This window comes from Salmo salar, chromosome ssa25, assembly GCF_905237065.1.
Source record: "Salmo salar chromosome ssa25, Ssal_v3.1, whole genome shotgun sequence".
NCBI lineage: Eukaryota > Metazoa > Chordata > Actinopteri > Salmoniformes > Salmonidae > Salmo > Salmo salar.
The window spans coordinates 20,889,338-20,913,037 of NC_059466.1; the positions used below are offsets into that span (position 1 = coordinate 20,889,338).

General features: G+C 45.9%; 2 protein-coding genes across 3 annotated transcripts in view; one reads left to right on the forward strand and one right to left on the reverse strand.

Annotated features, from left to right (window-relative positions):
* kcnh3 (potassium voltage-gated channel, subfamily H (eag-related), member 3) overlaps positions 1 to 10,275 on the forward strand; it is a 207,856-nt gene extending 197,581 nt beyond the window's left edge. The window contains exons 11-15 of the mRNA XM_045707463.1: positions 1,163 to 1,377; positions 4,831 to 5,087; positions 6,055 to 6,155; positions 6,287 to 6,339; positions 6,456 to 10,275. Coding sequence (XP_045563419.1) covers positions 1,163 to 1,377; positions 4,831 to 5,087; positions 6,055 to 6,155; positions 6,287 to 6,339; positions 6,456 to 7,427 — 1,598 coding nt within the window. The 3' untranslated portion in view covers positions 7,428 to 10,275. The remainder of the gene's footprint in view (positions 1 to 1,162; positions 1,378 to 4,830; positions 5,088 to 6,054; positions 6,156 to 6,286; positions 6,340 to 6,455) is intronic.
* A 154-nt stretch (positions 10,276 to 10,429) lies between these two features.
* On the reverse strand, positions 10,430 to 23,692 carry armc8 (armadillo repeat containing 8). Of its 2 annotated transcripts, none has more exons than XM_014173544.2 (22): positions 23,382 to 23,692; positions 21,628 to 21,704; positions 18,751 to 18,822; positions 18,498 to 18,640; positions 18,247 to 18,344; positions 17,977 to 18,069; positions 17,736 to 17,816; positions 17,527 to 17,602; positions 17,209 to 17,299; positions 16,963 to 17,023; positions 16,644 to 16,844; positions 16,371 to 16,466; positions 16,187 to 16,269; positions 15,936 to 16,017; positions 15,727 to 15,813; positions 14,535 to 14,627; positions 14,143 to 14,292; positions 13,309 to 13,404; positions 12,971 to 13,066; positions 12,694 to 12,766; positions 12,314 to 12,407; positions 10,430 to 12,173 (listed from the first exon to the last, which is right to left on the reverse strand). In XM_014173544.2, the coding sequence occupies exons 1-22, from the start codon at positions 23,424 to 23,426 to the stop codon at positions 12,140 to 12,142; spliced, it is 2,022 nt and encodes a 673-aa protein (XP_014029019.1). In that variant the 5' UTR covers positions 23,427 to 23,692; the 3' UTR covers positions 10,430 to 12,139. The 2 variants fall into 2 exon arrangements, with proteins under 2 accessions (XP_014029019.1, XP_014029017.1); XM_014173542.2 differs by having other exon boundaries at positions 12,673 to 12,766.
* Positions 23,693 to 23,700: the final 8 nt, after the last annotated feature.

The window sequence follows — 23,700 nt, forward strand, 5'->3', positions numbered from 1 at the left end:
CATTACCTCTAACACACACACACACACCACCCACCCACATTACCTCCAACACACACACACACCACCCACCCACATTACCTCCAACACACACACACACACACACACACACACACACCCACCCACCCACATTACCTCCAACACACACACACACACCACCCACCCACATTACCTCCAACACACACACACACCACCCACCCACATTACCTCCAACACACACACACACACCACCCACCCACCCACATTACCTCCAACACACACACACACACCACCCACCCACATTACCTCCAACACACACACACACACACACCACCCACCCACATTACCTCCAACACACACACACACACCACCCACCCACATTACCTCCAACACACACACACACACACCACCCACCCACATTACCTCCAACACACACACACACCACCCACCCACATTACCTCCAACACACACACACACCACCCACCCACATTACCTCCAACACACACACACGCCCATCACCCACCCACATTACCTCCAACACACACACACACCACCCAACCACATTACCTCCAACACACACACACACACCACCCAACCACATTACCTCCAACACACACACACACACACCACCCACCCACATTACCTCCAACACACACACACGTCCATCACCCAACCACATTACCTCCAACACACACACACGTCCATCACCCACCCACATTACCTCCAACACACACAGACGTCCATCACCCACCCACATTACCTCCAACACACACACACGTCCATCACCCACCCACATTACCTCCAACACACACACACACATACACGTACATTCTCATACTTTATTTAGTGCAATGAAACAAAAAGCACCCAATTATATACCGGTATGCTTAATGATGCTTACTCCTATTAATAATCATCATTCATACTGTATACATGTACTAAATATACTGTAATAATTAAACAGGGCTTTTTAATGACTGCATCAAACATACTGTACACACACAAATTACACTCATACACACCATGTCCACTGCCGACCCTTTCATGTGCCTTTTATGACATGAGACACAAATAGCCTTATAGAAAATATGTCTTTCTGATGTTGGAATAATTGGAAAAGCTCGGTCAAAAGCAGAGACTGCATGTGACGTGATGTGATGTGTGTGTGTTTTCCTCCATACCCCAGGGAAAGGGGACTTGATCGGCAGTGATTCTCTGACCAAGGAGCAGGTGATTAAGACCAATGCCAACGTGAAGGCTCTGACCTACTGTGACCTGCAGTACATCAGTCTGAAGGGGCTGAGGGAGGTTCTCCGGCTCTACCCAGAGTACGCCCAGAAGTTCATCTCTGAGATACAACATGACCTCACATACAATCTCAGAGAGGGCCACGGAGCTGACGTGAGTAGGACCGCAACGCATGCAGGCATACACTACTAAACATGCAGCAAAAACATGCACACACACATGCACAATATCACACACAGACACACACACACTAGTACATTGTTAGGCGTACAGCCTGCAGCTGTACCCGGTTTGTTTGATCAACAGAGAACATTGAGTGAGGAGGGATGGGTTCGTCTGTGTGCGTGTGTGTGTGTGTCTGTCTTTCTGTGTGACAGTGGGGAGACTAGTAACAAAATGGAGTCCCTCTCTTCTCTCTGTGTTATCTGCTAATGCTGCATTATAAAACTCAGAGGGACTTGCCTAAGGGGACATTCACCTTCAGAGGCCATATCATGCATTGTATGCATAATCACTACTCCACCTCCCCTCTCCCTCCTTAAAATACACGAACACCCACACCCCTCCCTACGCACACATCTGGCTGGCCGTGTGCAGCGGAGTCAAACTCAACGAGACAGGAATAGCAGCGTTCAGCGGTTTGGAGTGTGTGCCGGAGCTAAAAATAGCGTCGGGGAAGTCAGGGGCTCTCGCTGACAGGCTGTGTCCCCTGCAGGTCCTGCTAAGATTGGATCCTGTGTGATAAAAATAGCCCAGGCAGTGGAGGAGAGAGGGAGGGAGGAGAAGGAGGGAGGAGAAGGAGGGAGGGCTCAGCGGGCTTTCTCTTTTTATTTTCCTGTTCTCCACCACTTCCTTCAAACACACACAAGAGGTCTGCCCCCACCTTTCACAGAATAGCATGTCTATTTGTAACTCCCACTTTCTAATCTTAGCTTACAGCCCCAATGGCTGTGTTTGTGTGTCTATGTGTGCGTGTTGTCGTGCGCATGAGCATGTGTGTTTGTTTGTCTCATATAGCATCCAAAGAGCTTATTCCTTATCGGCCAACATTGTGATGGCATCACCGGGGTCTACGGTGGGCTCTGCTTTACCGGGGTCTACGGTGGGCTCTGCTTTACCGGGGTCTACGGTGGGCTCTGCTTAGACCCCGGTATAGCAGAGAGAGAGAGAGAGAGAGAGAGAGAGAGAGAGAGAGAGAGAGAGAGAGAGAGAGAGAGAGAGAGAGAGAGAGAGAGAGAGAGAGAGAGAACTTTGTGAAAGCAGCAATGAATGTATTCCGTCTCTGCTGATTCACTTACTCCTGACTGAAAGACTGAGACTCATGAGCCAGGCGCTGGAGGGAACACAATGTACTGGGTACACCAGTCAGTTCTGTGCACACTGTAGTGTACGCATAGACACACTTACAGACACATGCAGTAAACACACACACACACACGTTCAAACCACAGGAGGCTGCTGAGGGGAGGACGGCTCATAATAATGTCCGGAACGGAGCAAATGGAATGGCAACAACACATGGTTTCTGCTCTAGCCGTTACCACGAACCCATCCTCTCCAATTAAGGTGCCACCAACCTCCTTGATACCAACTCCGTGGCCTTGTGGTTAGTGTCCGCCCTGAGATTGGAAGGTTGTGAGTTCAATCCCTGGCCGAGTCATACAAAAGATTGAACAAATGGGACATGATGCATCTCTGCTTGGCACTCAGTATTAAGGAGATTGGGGGTAAGTCCCTGCGACAGGCTAGCGTCCTGTCCAGGGGGTGTACTTGTACATCAAGCTGCCTCGCGCTACAGAAACAGGCTTGCTTCCGCTACTTACTTACAACCTACTGGGGTTCACACACACGAGCGTGCTCTTGCTTTCATGCGCGCACACTGCATCATACACAAACGTTTAACAAATGTGCACACATGCTCACAGTCTAGTAAGGCTGCAGATAAATACTCATTCTTAAACATTCTGACTAAACACACACTTACACGCTTGCTTGCATTCCAGCATGCTTGTGGCCATGGACGTCTGCACACGCCATGCATACATTAAACACATCATGTGAATGTGAAGGAACACAGGCACGTGAACACACCCACCCCCACACAGTAAAGCAGTCCCTGCTTGCCTTTAGGGCTGTGAGCTAAGATTAGAAAGTGGGAGTTAAAAATAGACTCGCTACTGTGAAGGGCGAACTGATATGAGGGGAGTGGGGGATGACAGTAGGAGAAAGGACAGAGAGAGGGGGAGGAAGGAAATAATGTCTTTGATCAAGGTGAAAGAAGGGAAGAATAGAGAAAGGGTGGGGCGTTGGCTCGTCCACATGGTGGAATATCGCACCCATTCATTAGCTCTATTTACTGAAAAGGCCTGTGGACATGGATTCAGGTACAAGCTCTCTGTTTAGATAGTGGATGAGATCTGCATACACACACACCCACCATACTACCTGGCAACACCTGGCACACCTGGCACCACCTGGCACCACCTGGCATAACCTGGCACCACCTGGCACCACCTGGCATCTGTAAGGGCAGAACAAATAGAACACACCTCCTCCTTCCCCCTCTCCCTTCATCTCCCTCCATCTCTCTCCCTCTCTGTCTCAGCTATGTACACCAACACGCCACCTTTCCATTCCATTAGTAATGTGTTGTAGCAGGTGGTGTTTGTTGTCTAAGACTAGTGGATTTAGCCTGTCCTTTCAACATTACGCCTTCTCATGTAATCTCACAGCCCGCTAATTGCTGCTTTGTTTGGCTGCACGGGTTATGGAAGTCATTTGTGTGCCTCTGAGGACATTGTTGAATTATTAATTTGGGGTTGGCGAGGGGTGGGCTGGGTGAGAGGGGGCATGGAGGGACAAAAGTGTTTGAGGAATGGATCTATCATACACAAACTCAGAGAGAGAGAGAGAAAGAGAGAAGCTGGGAGTAGAGTTGTACAAGTCTGCCTCCCACTGGTACTCTGTTGTTACTGCACCTAGTGTACTGGCTGGTCTTCTTGTGGAATGGATCACTCTCCTCTCCTTTCACTAGCCTGGTCAGAAAACATTAACAATAATACCATTTCATTTTTTTGCAGATTTGAAGGAACTGGATATAATAGAAATATAAATATAAATATAATATAATATAATACTGCCAAAATAAAGGAAACGCCAACATAAAGTGTCCTAATAGGGCGTTGGGCCACCACGAGCCAGAACAGCTTTAATGCACCCTGGTATAGATTCTACATGTCTGGAACTCTATTGGGGGGATGTGACACCATTCTTCCACGAGAAATTCCATCATTTGAAGTTTTGTTGATGGTGGTGGAAAACGCTGTCTCGGGCGCCGCTTCAGAATCAGAATGGGTTGAGATCTGGTTACTGAGATGGTCATGACATATGGTTTCCATCATTTTCTCATTCAGTGACCACTCGTGCCCTGTGGATGGGGGCATTGTCATTCTCTGGGGGCATAGCCATGGTAGGCAAAATAATGGCCTGCCCAGCATTTTTATACATGACCCTAAGCATGATGGGATGTTAAGTTACCTGTACCCATCTATATAGAATTTCCTGTTATCAGATTACATTCTCATCTCTCTCTCTCTCTCTCTCTAGGTGGACTGGGAAAGTAACGGAGGCCTGGTGAAGAAACTTTCTTCCATTAAGGAGGATGAGGAGGGTGATGAAGAACAGAGCTCTGTATCGTGTGCCCCCCGTTCCCCTTTACGTCTGACCAGGGTTCTTAACTCGCCCCTGCGCTCCCCCCTGCTGCCCCCTCGGCCCTTCCGCCCCCCCTCAGAACACGCCCGCCCCGCCACCCTGCAGATACCTGTGGTCAGCTTCAGCAGCGCACCGCCGGAGCTTAGTCCCAGGTAGGAGAAACACACACAGACTCACTCCCATACACACACACAAATCATACACCACAGTTTGTATACAGTTTTAACAAGCTGGTTTAAACTCAGGCAGAGGATTGAATTGCTGTAATACAGTAGACTTGTCTATTTCATGGTGGCTGGTAGAGGAACTGAACACAATTAACACTTGAGCGTTGATCCTCCAGTGCCTGTCTGGCTGCCATGGCAACTAACAGACGGTGCTATTGGGTCCCAGCAGAGGGAGTGTGGATTTCCCTTCACACCAGGCGGCAAGCTCAGTATGCAACAAGATCTCACAAAATGTTGAAATTGGCTTCAGAATCCAATGTTTGCCCATGAGACTAGCGGGTTCAATCCCAGTGCTACTCAATCGTTTTTTGGTTTAAGCCTATCCCAAATCTTAACCCTTACCTTAACCAGAGCCTACTTGATGGTAATAGCACTCACCGTTGCCCCTAGTGGCCGGTATTGAAGGCGATTCCCGACCCCGACGGACGTCAAATATTACTTTGGATCTTGAGTGACCTGGCTGCAGTGTGTGTGTGTGTGTGTGTGTGTGTGTGTGTGTGTGTGTGTGTGTGTGTGTGTGTGTGTGTGTGTGTGTGTGTGTGTGTGTGTGTGTGTGGCCTCCACACTTAATAGCATAGCCCGCCTGCAAGAGAAGCCCAAACCTGACATGTGCTCAGTGGGTGGCAGCTGTGTTGCTGTTTGAACATAACATCTGGAGCCAGAGGGAGAGAGAAGAGACCTACAGTAGAGTAGAGGGGGAGAAATGGAAATAGGACAGGAGAAGGAATGAGGAAGGCAGGGCTGAACATAGGCTTAAATCCTCCACTCCTCTATGACAGCTGTTTCCCCCCCCTTTCTTTGTGTTTTATTCATCTTTATTCCCCTCTTTCTTTATCTCAATCCTCACTCTCTCTCCCTCTGTCTCTCCCCCTCTCGCTTTCTCTCCCTCTAGGTTTGTGGATGGTATTGAGACAGAGAGAAATGTGAACTCAACCCAGAAGTTTGAGTTTAGCTCCAGTCTTCTACACAGTGGTCCACCATCCCCAGGACTAGGTAATACAATCTCCTCTCCACCAGTCTGTTGCTGCTCTCTCTCCAACATGTACTTACCTCTCCGTGTGTGTGCGTGTGCGTGTGCGTGTGTGTGTGTGTGTGTGTGTGTGTGTGTGTGTGTGCTCGTGTAGGGATCCAGGAGCAGTCAGAGATCAAACAGAGTGTCTCTAAGCTGAGTGACGAGGTGAGTGGTTCTAGCTGGTCATGAATCTTAAAACATAATATATAGTAACATAACACGTAAAAACACTAATATTCCAGTGTCAGTCACACTCACGCACCTCTTGTCTGTGTCCACAGATGAGCAGTCTCTCCCAGCAAGTCTCTCAGCTCAGCCAGGAACTACAGGAAATGACCCGCCTGCTCCGGCCCCTCCTCCTCGTGGCACCTCAGCCAATCCTGACAGCCATGACGCCCATCCTGACTCCACCCCCCAGCAGTGCCAGCCAACCGTCCTCCAGGACACCTCTGGTGGTCCCACCTCCAGCCCCACCCTGCTCCCCACAACCCCACCCCCGGCAAACGCAGTCCTGCTCACTATTGGACGTGGACAGTGCTGACACAGGGAGGGTGGACCTGCCAGGTTGCCTCCTCCCCACCTCCCCTCCACAGAGGCCTCCAGCCCAGGACCATTCTCCAATCTCCCCAGGGAGATGTTCCAAGGACTTACTCCACTCCAACCCCCCTTCCCCTGGGACAGGAGACGCAGAGGGGTCCACCCACCTCTCCAACGGTTCTAACCACTCCAATCTCCCGGTCTCCAGCAACGGGTTCTTCCCTGTCCAGGACCGTCCTCCCCTTGCCTCCCGCACCCCGTCCCCCTCCCTTTCCTTCTCACTGTCTCTCTCCTCCTCACCCTCCTGCTCTCCCTGCCAGGGACCCCACCATTCTCGACCAGGCAGCCACAGTAGCCACAGCAGGGGCCTGTTCCCCCTGCCTCCCTTCCAGGACACCCCGCCCCAACCTTCCTCCCATTGCTCTGCTCCCCCGTCACTCATCTCCTCGCCTGGAGACCATAGGCTGAGGGTGGTCAGCCCCTCCTTTTCCTCCTCCACTAACCTCATCCCTCCCACGTCCTGTCTTAACCCCTCGCCCTTCTTCCCAGGGCCTTTCTCCCTGGACTCTCGAAGGGGGGAGACGCAGGGGGGCCGCAGGCTGGAGGCAGGACACCTGGAGCTTGAGATGCAGGAGTGGGGAGGGGAGAGGGGGGAGGGATGCTCCCAAATGATGGAACACATCAGCTACATCGACGAGGATGGGCCAGCTCTGTGACAGAGAGGCAGATTACATGCAAGAAGAAACAGTAGAAGAGAGAATGACAAGGAGAAGAGAGGAGGAAATGTAGCCAGCTGGTCAAGAGAGCAACGTTGAACCTGTGATACGCACACAGACAGACATATAGACAAATGAATAGATAAACAGTTGAACACACAACCAGTGAGATGGTCAGGTGGAAACCAATGGCATCACTGAAAAAGATCCCACCAGGACAGTAGCATGACACCTAATCTAACGGTAGTCTAATCCGGCGATCTGGCCTTGTTCTGGTCATGTTAAAGCAACAAATCCTTCGGTATCTGTGGACGTCATAATGTCATAAGTGAAATGTGCATCCTTTTCCCTACCCCTCTGCTGACTCCATAGAGAGCATGTTGCCCTTGCCAGATTTTCCCAACCTACCACCCCTTCATGACATGACATAGGACTGGAAATGTACACTCTTATTCAGTCTCTGTCATGTAGATTCAGCATCATACTAAAATATATTGCTTGGATATCACCATAGATGATTCAAATGTGGAGTTAATTTACTTCATATTACTACTTAATATTCCTTCAGAGTTTCTCTTTAGATACATTGGGACATGTTTCTCTGCTACTGTTATATGGAGGGTTATTTGTTACGTTTGGATGAGCCCATTTGACTATCTCCACAAACTACATACACACTTGCACTGTGGTCTTATATATAATGACACCCTCAGTGTCGATCCAGCATCCATAGTAAAGCCTACACGCCTTAGTGTCTCTCCCTCTAACAATATTCAACACTACAAGAGAATCAGTGAGCTTACAAGTCACATGGATCCCACCAAAACATGAAGACAACACTAATGTAGAGTAGATATTAAAGGGCAACTCCACCACTTTTCAACCTCATTTTCATTATCTCCAGCACAATACCAGTGTCACCATATGTGAAAAAGTTTTGTAGAAAGAAATATGAAGTTAAAAAGTTCTCCCCGATGACTAGCCTGATGACTCACACTAAATGATTCCGCTGCTCTATCGTTCGCTACATACTGTAGTCTGAGACTGCCATCACTGAAGTCGCCTGTGGTGACGAGGGGCACGAGGGGCGTTGTGCAAAACAAAGTCCCTTTAATACTCTGATTGGATCGCCTCTAACCAATCAGAGTATTAAAGCCGCTTTACCCAAGCGTGTTCTGGCTCTGGCCCAAGCCATCGGTTTCTTGACCAATCAGACGGCCCCGAATGTGTTCGCAATCGGTGAAGGGTTAGGAAGGTACTCAGAGCCAGACTCAATGCGGAGAAGAAACTAACGTCCGTGGGTGTGGAGTATAGTCGGAGCAAGGAGCCTGGTGAGCCAACCCGATGACGTCGTCAAAAGTTAAAACATTTTAAAAACTGTTATTTTCAAACACTATGAAATTTACGGTGATATGGGGAGCGAGAAAATACCCTCCCTTGGGCTAGAAATTCGTTGCAGGTTTTGAATATCAGTTTTTTACTTTTAATCCTACCCTGTGATGTCACAGAGAAGCATCTTTTTAACCACAGAAATGTGCTGTTTTCACATACACTACCGTTCAAAAGTTTGGGGTCACTTAGAAATGTTTTCGAACCCAGAAATGCTGATGCTCCAGATACTCAACTAGTCTAAAGAAGGCCAGTTTTATTGCTTCTTTAATCAAAACAACAGTTTTCAGCTGTGCTAACATAATTGCAAAAGGGTTTTCTAATGATCAGCCTTTTAAAATGATAAACTTTGATTAGCTAACACAACGTGCCATTGGAACACAGGAGTGATGGTTGCTGATAATGGGCCTCTGTACACCTATATAGATATTCCATTAAAAATGAGCCATTTACAGCTACAATAGTAATTTACAACATTAACAATGTCTACACTGTATTTCTGATCAATTTGATGTTATTTTAATGGGCAACAAATGTGCTTTTCTTTCAAACGGTAGTGTATGTAGACACTTCCCACTGGGCACAGACATCATTTAAGAAAATCATTTTTATTTACATTTGGTTGAGATATCAGGTTAAAAGACCAAAAAAAATTTCAAAAACAAGTTCCCTTACGTTGATAACTTTTTGTAAATCCAGATTTCCACATTGAATCAACATCATCAAATTGATTTTTAAACGACCAGTTTTTGCCCAGTGGTTGGTTTGGTGCTGAGATGATGAATGAGGTTGAAAAGTGGCAGAATTGCCCTTTAAGAGGGAGATATAATGGCGGGCACCAGCTTTAGGCTTTGGAGGCTATGCATAGTGGGGGATGAGGGTAATATAGGTCTGTTGTGAAAAAGCAGACTGCCAGTGAAGAGTTCCCACATCATACCAAGCTTTAGCCATCCAGCCATTCGTGCCTTCTCCTTCGAACACACACTGCTAGTCGTACACACATATAACACATATCCATTCTTTCACATATCATTCACAGATGGGGATGCTGTTGTGATTGATAAACCATTGACTATTATGAACACTGCACTTTTATTTTGAAAAGTAAGTTATTTATGTATTTATTTGTGTTAGTAAATTATATATTCTGGCAATATCTTCTGTTGAAAATGCAGAGGAGTGTTCTGGCCCTTTTCCATCCATCACTAGTTGTTGAACAGCTTCATATCAAAGCCCACATGCACCAACACACACTATTGCCATGTCCCCAGCATCATCTGCAACCCAGATACTGCTAAATTGGTCAGAGGCCTAATATTTCTAGCGTCGTCTGATGCGCTGTGTACTTGGAGTGTGTACCAGAGTTGTTTGGGGGTGGTGCACTATTCGTATTATAGACAGATTCAGATGCTGGTTTCTATTTTCTGTAACAAGGTGAGGACTTGGATGCAGCTGTATGGAGGTGTGAGAGTAGTGGGAGGGGGGGGGAGCCCAGTGAGAGGGGTTTGGGGTGGGGGTGTTAAATGCATGTCACAGCTATCTGCATGAGGAATATGCCTGCTTCAGAACTAAGGGAGAGGAAGGTGGGCTTACTGTGCTGCCCGAGGCTTTGGGAGGCTTCAGATGTATTTTATTATTAAATGTCACCAACTTTACCAGAAATACATTATACAAGAATAAACAAAGTGTTGTTTTATAAGATCCAGGCTTCTGTGATGCTTTGGATCCGAATCATTGTCAGGGATGACGATGTCCAGCGCCAGTGGGATCACTTCCTAAGTCATTTAATGTGTTGAACAACCGTGGTAATGCTCTCATAACCAGTGGACCTTTAGTTGATGCATGTATTCAGTTACGTTACACTTGTGACTTGTTTCCTTCACATGCCTCACATTGACAATTAAGTGTTCTCCACTTCCCTCCACCCAGTGCCCGCGGACAACAAAAAAAGACAGTACTCAATGACCAAGTCCATCTTTCAGGTCTGCATATATTTCAAATGGTAGCATTCATTCTGTCAGAGCTTCTGTAAGAATGGAAATATCAGGGAGAGGAAAGATCTAGAAGATTCTGGGGGGAACCAAATGGCTACAGGTAAAGGACATTTAGCATTTTATCCTATTTCGTGGATCCATCTTAGTGCCTTCTGAAAGGTAAGACTAGAGAGAGTCAGGGTCATACATAGTGACACGCAATGGGCCGGTTTACCAGATAAAGATTAAGGGCCCAATTAAATCTATCGCTGAATCGTTACAAATTGCGCAATCGAAATGTAAAGGTAAATTCTGGTTGAACCAACATATGCAGCGTTTACCACTAACGCGGGAACATTGCCTTGAAATTTCAATCACGCTATAACACTGAACTTCCACAACACAGATTGAATAGAGCCCTAAATCTAGTACTGGATTTAAAAATTATGCTCAATAGAGATTCTCCATTGAAAGTGCTTTTTAGTCCAGGACTAAACTTAATCTGGGTCTGTGAAAGTAGCCCATATTTCCAGTCAACCTAACTTTGTTCTATTGACCACATCATCCTCCCATTGATATTCTGTTCACACCCTACTGTACAAGGAACCCGGGAAAAGACACAGAGAAAAAGAAACAGAGGGGGAAAATTATAATCTAAAAAATATATTTATATGTTTATATATATTTACGAGGTATGTATCCACAAAAAAAAAGAAAACACAAAAGAGTACAAATTGAGCAGTCTTTTTTCCAAACGCAACCTCTCGTGACATAAAGCCCCTCTTTAGTAATAATAATAATATCAATAATTAGCTAAATAAAACCAGGAGGAAGCGATGCTCCCACAACCCTGCCCTCTTCGTCAGAGCCTTTAGTCCAGCTCTCCGTCCCACTCTGAGACATCTTTATGTTCAGTCTCCTCATTAGGAGTCCAAAAGCACCAAAGCCTCCTGGCCACATGGCGGCGCTGTGCTGCACTGGCTGGCTACTGTACTGCACTCTACTAACCCTTCTTCATTCACATCCATCTTTGCATAAAAAAATAAAATAAAAAAAAGGCAAAAACCTTTGAATGACCCCCCCCTCCAGTAACCGTTGCTATGCAGAAAGCGTTTCCCAGTTCCCCCTCCAACCTTGTCTCCGGGTGGGGTGGGGGTAAGGTTTGGGTTGGGGGTGATGGGGTGGAAGGGGGGCGTCTGCCGCTGCAGCTCAAAGGTGTCTTTGTGCAACAAAACTAAGATTAAACTGAAGGAGAAAACAAAACAATGGCAGCAGGCAGGCAGGTCTCCTCCTGGCAGGCCATTGGATTGTTAGTTGTGTTGTTGGGGGCAACGACATCGGAGACTGGGGTCACGCCAGATACTGCTGCATTGCTGTCTTCGCCCTGAAAGAGAGCGAGAGAGAGTCAGCATCCTACAACACAACGAGCGTGCATGTGTTTGTGCGCGTGTCTGTCAGTCAATAGGAGAGAGAAACTGAAGGAAAGCGGGTGAGAGATCAGAAGTGTGTGTAGCTGTGTCGGACCTGTCACAGAGGTTGGGGTCTGAGGCCTGGGTGAGTTTGTGCAGGATGTCTACAAAGCCCAACTCCCTCAGCTTGTCCTGACGCTCCTGGGAACCTGAACAGAGAGAGACACCCGACGCAGGAAGGTTAGAGAGGAGGATGTTAGACCCGGTTCAACCGTGTTTACTCAAAACACAGACGAAAACCAGTGATGTAGTGGAGCATAAATGCATTACGGCAACGTAATGCATAACATTGCAGAATTTGATTCACTTTATACAACTAGATCCATGAAACTACCACTAGCTCTAGCTAACACAAACACTTTGAACATCTGTGTTTCCACGCTCCCCCGCAGTCCCCCCCCAGCTTGTGACAACCTGTCATGGCGTTGGCCTCACCGTCCTCCTCGTTCCAGATCAGGTTGGAGATACAGAAAGTGGCCGCCAGCTGGAGCTTCACATTAGAGTGAGCCTGAGAGGATATCACAGAGAAAATGTCAGTACTTGCTTAAGATATGTCAACAATATATGCAAAGAGAGACGGTCAAACTCGTTCTAAATAAAAAACAATCACACATGGATGAAGGTTGACAGAGTTGAGTGAACCTCTTTAAGCCTGATCAGCAGTCGAGAACTAAGTATAGCTACAGTGGCTAATGGAGGGAAGAGACTCTACCATGTAATATTTGATTTTCTGGAGGATGTCGTCATTGGTCATGATGAGTTCCTTGGCTGTGTTGCCGTCAGCAATGTTGGCTAGGATACAGAGTGTCTGAAACACAGACAGCAGCTCTGTCCTGAAGTGTTCCTCAAAGACACAAGTAGGGTTGCAGAACTGCTAACTTCTCAGAAATTCACAGGTTTACTAGAATTTGGAGCACTCCTGGAATTAGGAAATAAGCAAGGAGGGAATAATCCAACTGGAAAACCTGGGAATTTGGGATTAAGTGAATGAAATATTGCAACCCTACATCAAAGTGTTCATGGTATAATAAGCTGGGGGGGGGGTCATACCTGTTCCTTGACCTCGATGCTGTGTTCTCCCTCGAGGATTAGAGTGACTGCCTGCATGATCTGCTTCCCATGAGAACTCATGACCTGGTCTATGTGCTGGGAGACAGAAGGGAGAGGAGGTTAGAGAAAAGAGACTGATCAAGCGGGATAGAGTATGAAAAGGCGAGACAATGTGTGTGTGAGTGAGACTTGAGATGATTAAAAGCAGAGTCTGAGTGTCTGTCTCTCTGGCGACTGCAGTACCGAAAGAGAAATACAAAACCTGACCAAACAAGCCTCAGCTTCCTTTGGTAGGCTCAGGAGAATGGTCTTCCGGAACAAAAGGCCTCAACCTTCACACAAAAATATCTGTTTACCAGGCAGTGGTCATGACAACTCTCCTCTACAGCTGCGAGACGTGGCCCATCTACACTCGCAACATCAGGATGCTGGAGGCCTTTCGCATCAGGTGACTCTAGTGCACAACCTTGCGTGACCGGGAGCCCTGTATGGCCAGCTCTGCAGAGGGTCAGGGGAGGCGCTACAAAGACCAACTGTAGACCACAACGGAAAAGTGCAGGCTTAACCCTACCCAGCTGGAGGGCACTGCCGCTGAACGCTCCATCTGGCGCCAGCTCTACCAGCAAGAAGTGCAGAAGCTTGAGAAGGACAGGAACAGGCTATGGAGAAGAAAGCACCTCAAGAGACCTGAAGCCAGGAACGCACCTAGACCCCCCCCAATCGGAGACTCTACATGCCCTGTCTGCAACAGACGATGTGGGTCTATGATTGGACTTAAGTCACACAAAGACTACCTTCAGTGTGTGTGTGTGTGTGTCTCTGTGCCAGTCTTACGGGCCGTGTGGAGAGCAGGTTTCGTAGCAGGCCCAGGGTCTTCATCAGGACATTTGAGTCAGGGTCAGAAAGCAGACGGAAGAGCTGCTCTGTTCCCAACGCTCTCACAATCTCCCCCTTCACCTTCTGGTCCGCCTGGAACGCCATGTTCTACACACACACACACACACACACAATCATGATAGTGTAGGTTAGACACACACCTTCTATAGTAGGGTTGCGCAGTTAGAAACTTTACCAAAGTTCCAGTTGGAAGATTCTCAGTTGAAGGGTTGCCTCACTGCTTATGCTCTATTGACTGAGAATCAGTGGAGGAAGGCAGTACAGTGGTGACAGCAGAGCAAGGCAGTAAAGTGGTGACAGCAGAGCAAGGCAGTAAAGTGGTGACTCACCATTAGAGCCCAGATGCCATTGACCCTCAGGGCTGGACTATCACTCTGGGTCAGACTGCATAGTAACTCTATCACCCCTGACTCCAAGATGGGCTGCAGACACAGACAAAACATATGCACTTACTCCCACTGATCATGCTAAATTGCAGGTTCACAACCTGACAGCTAATATTTAGTCCTAAAACATCAAGCAAAAAAAATAAACACACAGTACCAGTCAAAAGTTTGGACACACCTACTCATTCAAGTCTTTTTCTTGATTTTTACTATTTTCTACATTGTAGAATAGTGAAGACATCAAAACTATGAAATAACACATATGGAATCATGTCGTAACCAAAAAAAGTGATTCTTCAAAGTAGCCACCCTTTGCCTTGATGACAACTTTGCACACTCTTGGCATTCTCTCAACCAGCTCCACCTGGAATGCTTTACCAACAGTCTTGAAGGAGTTCCCACATGTGCTGAGCACAGGCTGCTTTTCATTCACTCTGCGGTCCAACTCATCCCAAACCATCTCAATTGGGTTGAGGTTGGCTGATTGTGGAGGCCAGGTCATCTGATGCAGCACACCATCACTCATTCTTATTGGTCAAATAGCCCTTACACAGCCTGGAGATGTATAACCCCCCCCCCCACCTTGTCACAACACAACTGATGCTCAAATGCATTAAGGGAAAAAATCCACAAATTAACTTTTAACAAGGCACACCTGTTAATTTAAATGCATTCCAGGTGACTACCTCATGAAGCTGGTTGAGAGAATGCCAAGAGTGTGCAAAGCTGTCATCAAGGCAAAGGGTGGCTATTTGAAGAATCTCAAATATATTTTGATTTATGCAACACTTTTTTTGGTTACTACATGATTCCATATGTGTGTTATTTCATAGTTTTGATGTCTTCACTATTATTCTACAATGTAAAAAATAGTAAAAATAAAGAAACCCTTAAATGAGTAGGTGTCCAAACTTTTGACATACAACTTTACTGAGCTGTGTTTGTCTACCAATCATGAAGCCAGCTAGGTAGCACTGTTGTATTGCCAAGTGTTGTATTGCCAGCTAGGTAGCAGTGTTGTATTGCCAGCTAGGTAGCAGTGTTGTATTGCCAGCTAGGTAGCAGTGTTGTATTGCCAGCTAGGTAGCAGTGTTGTATTGCCAGCTAGGTAGCAGTGTTGTATTGCTGGTCTCACCTCTTTGCTGGGTGAAAACTCCAGTAGCAGGTTGCATAGTGTAGAAGAGGCCATGACCAACACCTCGTCTGGAGCGTTCTGTAACAACTACACACAGCAGAGAAGAGACGTACAGTCTCACTACGAAGGCCATGTACTTTGCAGCATACATAGATCATTTTTATAGTAAGTAATCTTTTATGGTGAGAAAGAAACCCCTTGGTATAGACCTTCATAAGGGGCTTCCATACGGCGTGGTCATGAAAACTAGTCCTCAACTGCTGGACTGACCGGGACAGACTGTGAAGACACCTGGACACAGAGGAAGAGTCAATATCACAACAGGCACACACGGCTACCATTTGAGAGTCAGATGTCTCGGATGCAAGGAGATCTTCTTAGGCTCAGAAGGGACAGAATGTGACAGGACACTCAGGATGTCAGAGCACCCTCAGTGGAGAGGTAGGGATGTTATCAGTACCTGACAGCAGCTAGCCGCACCTTGACGCTGGATTCTGACAGGCCACTCACTATCCTGTCCATCATGTTCTCTGTCTCTGTGATCTGAGGAGGAGAGAGACGGGGGGTGTTAGGAAGAGGACACGGACACATTTCTGAAGGCGGCTGGGTAGGGGTGCGTGTGTGTACTGTTGAGTGAAAGCCACCTTCTTGCGGATATCTTCGTCGTTGGAGCCCAGTGAGGCGTACAGTTTAAAGGCAGCTTGTCTCAGCTCGTGAGCATGCTTCAGGTCGTGATCCAACTGCAGATAAAGACAATTCAATATTTGGTGAGAGGTAAGAGAGTTAGAGGTTTTTGTCCAAAGTAAGGAATGTGGTGTTCTTTTCTCACAACAGTGTCAGTGTTGTCCTGACGGTAACAGTTCTCTGCCTTGTAAGATTGCCTGGCTAGGTTGAATGAGTAAAGTCCAGTGTCTCACCCTCTTGATGTCAGTGATGGCGCTGACAGAGCTGGGGTATTTGAAGTAGTCAGCCAGCATGGCCACTAGGTGGTCTGTTACACTGGCGATCCTCTGCAGCTCCACATCAGGCTCCATCAGGTAGGCCAGGGTCTCTGCCCCCTCCACACGCTCCTCCAACAGCCTCTCCTTACTGCACATCCTCACCAGGCACGGCAGGGCCTACACAGGGATGGAACAGGGATTTTATACACACACACACACACACACACACATACCAGTACCAGTACCAGACAAGTCATAAGATGAGTGCACAAGACATGCAAAATGGTATACTCACCTTTAAAACGATGCAGCTGTCATCTGTCCTAATGGCTCCTGCTCGACACATGTATGTTAGACTGGGGGAGAGGAAGAAAGCAAAGGGTGAGCGAGAGGGGGAAAAGAGATTTCATCTTCCCGAAACTAAAACACTTGAGATTCTTACTTTAATAGTCCGCGGAAAAACATATACTTTACAGCAGTTACTTCAACACTGTCAATGGAAGCATACCTCTTTTAATAGTCAAGTGAAGGAAACACTCACCACTTGGCTGCTGTGAGCTGCATGTCAATGGGCTGATCCCTTTGCATCATTCTGACAAATACCTGAGAGAGCAGCTCCTCATCCACCAGCACTGAGAACAGAGAGGAGAATATTGATTTTCATAGTAACTTCATTATACAATATTGTCACCATCTGACAAACTTTTTGCTGCCATGACAATACCAATATAACACCAAGAATAGAACTCCTCTGACAGAGTGAAGAATATAGCTGGAAGCTGTCCCAGTCAGGTCCCAAAGCAGCAGTGAGAGAGAAAGAGAGAGAGACAGAAATAGAAGGGGAAATAAAGCCCCTCACCATTCACCAGTGTCATGGAGACCTGAGTGTTCTCATAGGCCAGGACCGAGAAGCATTTTAATGCCTGCATCCGTACCTGTATAGGATGAGAGCAAAAAGAAAGAAAGAAAAGAGTGAGAGAAGAGGGGGGAAGAGAGTGAGACATGGTAATATAAAAGGTCAGCGATGGTAGTACTGAGATCTGGGTGAGAAGTAGTTTCAAATAGTACCTTATAGGAGGGAGAGATGAGAAGAGGAGCAATGTTCTGGATGGCCCCGTGGTTAAACAGAACTGTCTGGTGCTCCGGAGTCTACAAAACACACACTGAGTAATTCTTCAGACAGATTTGTTTTTAAATGATAGGTCAATCATCAGATGAACTTTAACATGTAGTGTCTTCGGTCTTCTATTACAATAGTGGAAATCTTTCTGTAATGTGAAGTGTTTTAAATGTGTGCTGGTGTACTGACCTTGCAGCAGTGGGAGAAGATCTGGGTGATGTACTCCTGCGTCCGCTGTGACCGACTCAGCAGGGACATGAGGTGGGGGATCACAGTGGGGTCCTGACAAGGTGTAACACACACACTGTTACTGCGCACACTCACAGAAATACACCCCAGTTTGACAACACATCCCTAAGAATAGTGGTGGCATGTTACACCATACCAATGGTATGTGTGTCAGAGTGAGTGTATTGGACGGGGGGAATAGACAGACAGAGAAGAGCGAGAGAGACTTACAGTGTAGAGCAGCTGCACTGGGGTGACTGGACTGATGAAGACTGTCCTGAGGCAGCGTAGACAAGCCTCGATGAAGATCAGGTCTGGACATAGGAGACCTGCAGAGAGACACACTTGCTATGAGAGAGAATGAGTATGTTTCCTCAGTCAGAGTGCTGTCCTGTCAGTGAGTTATGACTGAAAGACTAACACTGGACAGCGTGTGACTGATTGTGTGTGTATCGATTTGTCTGTGTTATGCATACATCTACCTTGCAGTAGGGCAGGGATGATGTGACAGTCCACCAGGGACTTGATGTTGTTCTCAGTGCCCATGGCCAGACTGCCCAGCACCACCGCACACTCTGCCCTCAGCTCTGAGCTGGACGAGCCCTGCTGGAGCAGATACAGTAACCTGGGGAGAGACACACACAGTCAACGCTGCCGTTCAATTGGGCTTGGAGATTGAGTTGAGGGGAGGGGAAAGAGAGCAAGTGGGGAAAACAGGTGAATGGAGAGAGACACCTGGGTACAGCTCCCAGGACAATCAGGTTGGCTTTCTGTTTGTTGTTTCCGATGACAGCATTCTTCATGTCACTGTGAACACACACACACACACAGGGTCAGATGTGTGGAGCTTCCTCAGCATGTTACCAACAGCCACAATAACAACAACACTTGAGAGTTCAACCACAGTAGCAATCATATCACCTACGCTAAACCACACAAGTCTAAACACTAATGCTTACAGCCACAGGCTCAACTGAGAAACATCATTGCTGTTCAAGCTTGTTAACATGTTGCTTTGAGGATAGAATTCTGATCATCACACACCACTTATATAAGCCAATAACATACAGTACCAGTCAAACCTACGCATTCAAGGGTTTTTCTTACATTTTATTAGTTTCTACATTGTAGAATAATAGTGAAGACATCAAAACTATGAAATAACACACATATGGAATCATGTATTAATAAAAAAAAAGGGTTAAACAAATCAAAATATATTTTATATTTGAGATTTTTCAAAGTAGCCACCCTTTGCCTTGATGACAGCTTTGCACACTCTTGGCATTCTCTCAACCAGCTTCATGAGGTAGTCACCTGGAATACATTAAAATTAACAGGTGTGCCTTGACAAAAGTTAAGTGCAATATCTTTACTTCTTAATGAATTTGAGCAAATCAGTTGTGTTGTGACATGGCAGGGGTGGTATAGAGAAAAGAGCACTATTTGGTAAAAAACCAAGTCCATATTACGGCAAGAACAGCTCATAAGCAAAGAGATACGACAGTCCATCATTACTTTAACACATGAAGGTCAGTCAATACGGAACATTTCAAGAACGTTTCCCGCAGTTCTCAAAAATGGCTTTTAGGAGGACCGCCACAGGAAAGGAAGATTCACAGTTACCTCTGCTGCAGAGGATAAGTTCATTAGAGTAAACTGAACCTCATATTGCAGCCCAAATAAATGCTTCACCAAGTTCAAGTAACAGACATATCAACTGTTAAGAGGAGACTGCATGAATCAGGCCTTCATGGTCGAATTGCTTTAACTAACTCAGAGGCTGCTTACTAGACCGAGACCCAATCACTGGCCACTTTAATAAATGGATCACTAGCCACTTTAAAACAATGCCACTTTAATAATGTTTACATATATTACATTACTCATATCTACATACTGTATTTTATGATATATATTGCACCTTGCCTATGCCGCTCGGCCATCGCTCATCCATATCTACATATTCTCTTTCACCCCTTTTAGATGCGTGTATTAGGTAGTTGGGTAATTGTTAGATTACTTGTTAGATATTACTGCACTGTGGAACTAGAAGCACAAGCATTTCGCTACACTCGCATTAACATCTGCTAACCATGTGCATGTGACCAATACAATTTGATTTGAAACCACTACTAAAGGACACCAATAATAAAGAAGAGACTTGCTTGGGCCAAGAAACATGAGCAATGGACATTAGACCGGTGGAAATCTGTCCTTTGGTCTAATGAGCCCAAATTTGATATTTTTGGTTCCAACTGCTGAGTCTTTGTGAGAAGCAGAGTAGGTGAATGGATGATCTCCACGTGTATGGTTCCCACCGTGAAGCATGGAGGTGGTGGTGTGATGGTGCTTTGCTGGTGACACTGATTTATTTAGAATTCAAGGCACACTTATCCAGCATGGCTACCACAGCATTCTGCAGCGATATGCCATCCCATCTGGTTGGAGCTTAGTGGGACTATCATTTGTTTTTCAACAGGACAATGACTCAACACACCTCCAGACTGTGTAATGGCTATTTGACCAAGGAGTGGAGTGCTGGATCAAATGACCTGGCCTCCACAATCACCCGACCTCAACCCAATAAAGATGGTTTGGGATCAGTTGGACCGCAGAGTGAAGGAAAAGCAGCCTGTGCTCAGCATATGTTGGAACTCCTTCAAGACTGTTGGAAAAGCATTCCAGGTTGAAGCTGGTTGAGAGAATGCCAAGAGTGTGCAAAGCTGTCATCAAGGCAAAGGGTGGCTACTTTGAAGAATCTCAAATATATTTTGATTTGTTTAACACTTTTTTGGTTACTACATGATTCCATATGTGATATTTCATAGTTTGGATGTCTTCACTATTATTCTACAATGTAGGAAATTGTCAAAATAAAGAAAAACCCTTGAATGAGTAGGTGTGTCCAAAATTTTGACTGGTACTGTATATAAAAGTTATCCAGAGAGCAGAATTCTAACTCTGGTTTGCCAACTGCTGAGACCCTATAGAATGCAATGCATATGACATAAAGATACAAGTAGCGAGATGGAATAAAATCGCCATGATAAGATGGAGGCCAGTGGAAAAGTACTGCTGCACCAGTCAGGTAAGAAGTGACTCGGCTAGCCATCCAAAACCGTAACCAGAGCTGGGTCTCAGAGTTAAAAATAAAGATGAAAAGTTGTCCGAGTCCAAGCTGTGCTGAGGCTCTCACTCACACTGCCCAGTGAAACACACACTAGCAGAGACCTGGCATACCACACAGCATGAATCACACTGACTGATCGGAGAGAAACACACACCACTGACAGCCAGGTTGTACAGCCACATGTAAACAAAGTGTTCCAAGCAGCTCACACTGAGCATGCTCACATCGCACCTCAAACAAATCAATCATTGACAGACAGCTCCCTCCAGAGCTGCCTGCTCCACCCGCATACAGATACCAGACTCACATAAGGACAGACAGAGGCCCAAATGGCATCCTATTTCCCATAAGGCTCTGGTCAAAAGTAGTGCACCAAGTAGGGGATAGGGTTCCAATTTGGGACAGAAACAAAGACAGGACAAATATCTATTTTCCTATAGAAAAACATAGGCTACTACAACACAAGGTAATGTACTTACATGACTCCCTGCAGCACTTTCTGTGGGTCAGGGTCAAAAAGCCTGTCAACATAATGGCGACTGGTGGCCGTGACCTCCTGCATGGTGACAAGAGACAGAACAACAATGAGTCAGCGCTGGCCTCCCTCATCATCCCACTGCTGACACCAACCACACACTCAGCAGAAAGACACCGGCCTGGGCCAGATAGATACTCCATCCCAGAAAAGCCCCTCCTAACTATATGACTGGTCGACAGGCAGTAGGCTACTCTCGTCAAGCTGTAAACTCATCCAGTGCACGAGATGGTCATGTCACTTGATAACTTTGCTTATGTTTATCATTGAGGGACCGTCCAGAACTTTCCCCACGACTCACTATGTAATAGGTTACTGATGAGCAAAGAGGCACTGCTCTACTATAGCTCTCTTAAAAAAAGGGGGATTTGCAGTGACGTGTGTATTCCTTGTGACTCATACCATATCAGCCATGAGTCAGTAAGGGATCTGAAACAAAGTTCCTTAACAATTAAAGTAGATTACAATTCCACTAGTCCAGATGCAGTTATGGGTGCATCGTCACATTTCAGGTGGGTGAAATGTAAAATTTAGACAATATGATGACTCCTGAACAGCTAATCAAAGGGCTACCCAGACCCCTCTTTTACGCTGCTGCTGCTACTCTCTGTTAATTATCTATGCATAGTCACTTTAACTCAACCTACATGTACATATTACCTCCGGTACCCCCTGTATATAGCCTCGCTATTGTTATTTTACTGCTGATATTTAAATTATTTGATACTTTCATTTTCTATTTCTTACTTATTTTTTTCTTAAAACATCTTAAAGCATTGTTGGTTAACGGCTTGTAAGTAAGCATTTCACTGTAAGGGCTCCACCTGTTGTATTCAGCACATGTGACAAATAACATTTGATGTGATTTGAATATGACATTTGGTAAATGTTGTTAAACCTAGCTCTGGCTTTGGCCATTTCCTTACAGGTCCTGTAAAATAAGAAAAACATCTGTTGACAGACTAACAGGTGGCAAATGAACACATTTTGTTGAAGAGCTGTATAGCATCTTCATGTATTTCCTCCAAAACCCTGTGATCTGGTCAATGACACTACCAACAGCATATGGGGGCGTTTCCAGTATGATAACTTTAAACTATCTTGCTAACGTTAGCTTAATAGCTAACTTTGAAACATAAGTAAAAATGATAAACGTTAGTCTTAACGTGAAATTCGATTCTCGATCACAAAACTGAAAGCAGTTGACACTTGACATAGTTAGCTAGCCTTCTACCCAAAACTGACTCAGACAATTAGCTAGTTCTGTATAGTATGCTACCTAACTAACAGAGTAAGTACGGTTATAGACAGCTAGCCAACTAAATAGCTAATTCGCGGTTGGTTCCAGCTAACATAACCTTATTTAATTACACCGTCACTGTGCAATAAAGTTAAATGTTGCGGGTTTTCGTTATAATTGGATTCACGTAAATGTATGTCACCGGTTACTAGTTAGCTAGCTAAGTCATTCCGGGTGAACGTCGGGAGACCGCCCTAACTACAGTAGCTAACGTTAGCTAGCTAAATGCTGCAAAGCCTGAGTTAGCGTAGCTAGCTAGCAACTTCAGTGCATGCCCTCAACCCACATTGATAACTTGATGCGACACATAAAATGCTTTTCACTATGCAATGCAGTTAGGAAGAATGCAGTGCATAGCAAAAATAAAGTATTTATTAAATAGTATAAGAGCGACTCACAGAGAGCACGCTGATGCGGAGAGGGGCCTCCAACAAGCACGCCATCTCTCTTCCCCCTGTCGAGCACCCCAATCGGAGCAGCACTTTCCAAACACTCTGCCCTCCAGACCAGCTGCTCAGATTAAAAAAGTAAATATAGCTAAATCACGCAACACTTTAGAAGCACTTAGTATTTCATGGGTTAGGTGGAGTTAGTCGGGTGTATTTGGTCTGTTTAAGCCACAGATAACGTTTCCTGTGATAATGAAACTATTGTTTATAGTTGCACACTGTCTACATTGCTCGAATGTCAACTTGTGAATCAAGTCAATTAGGTACA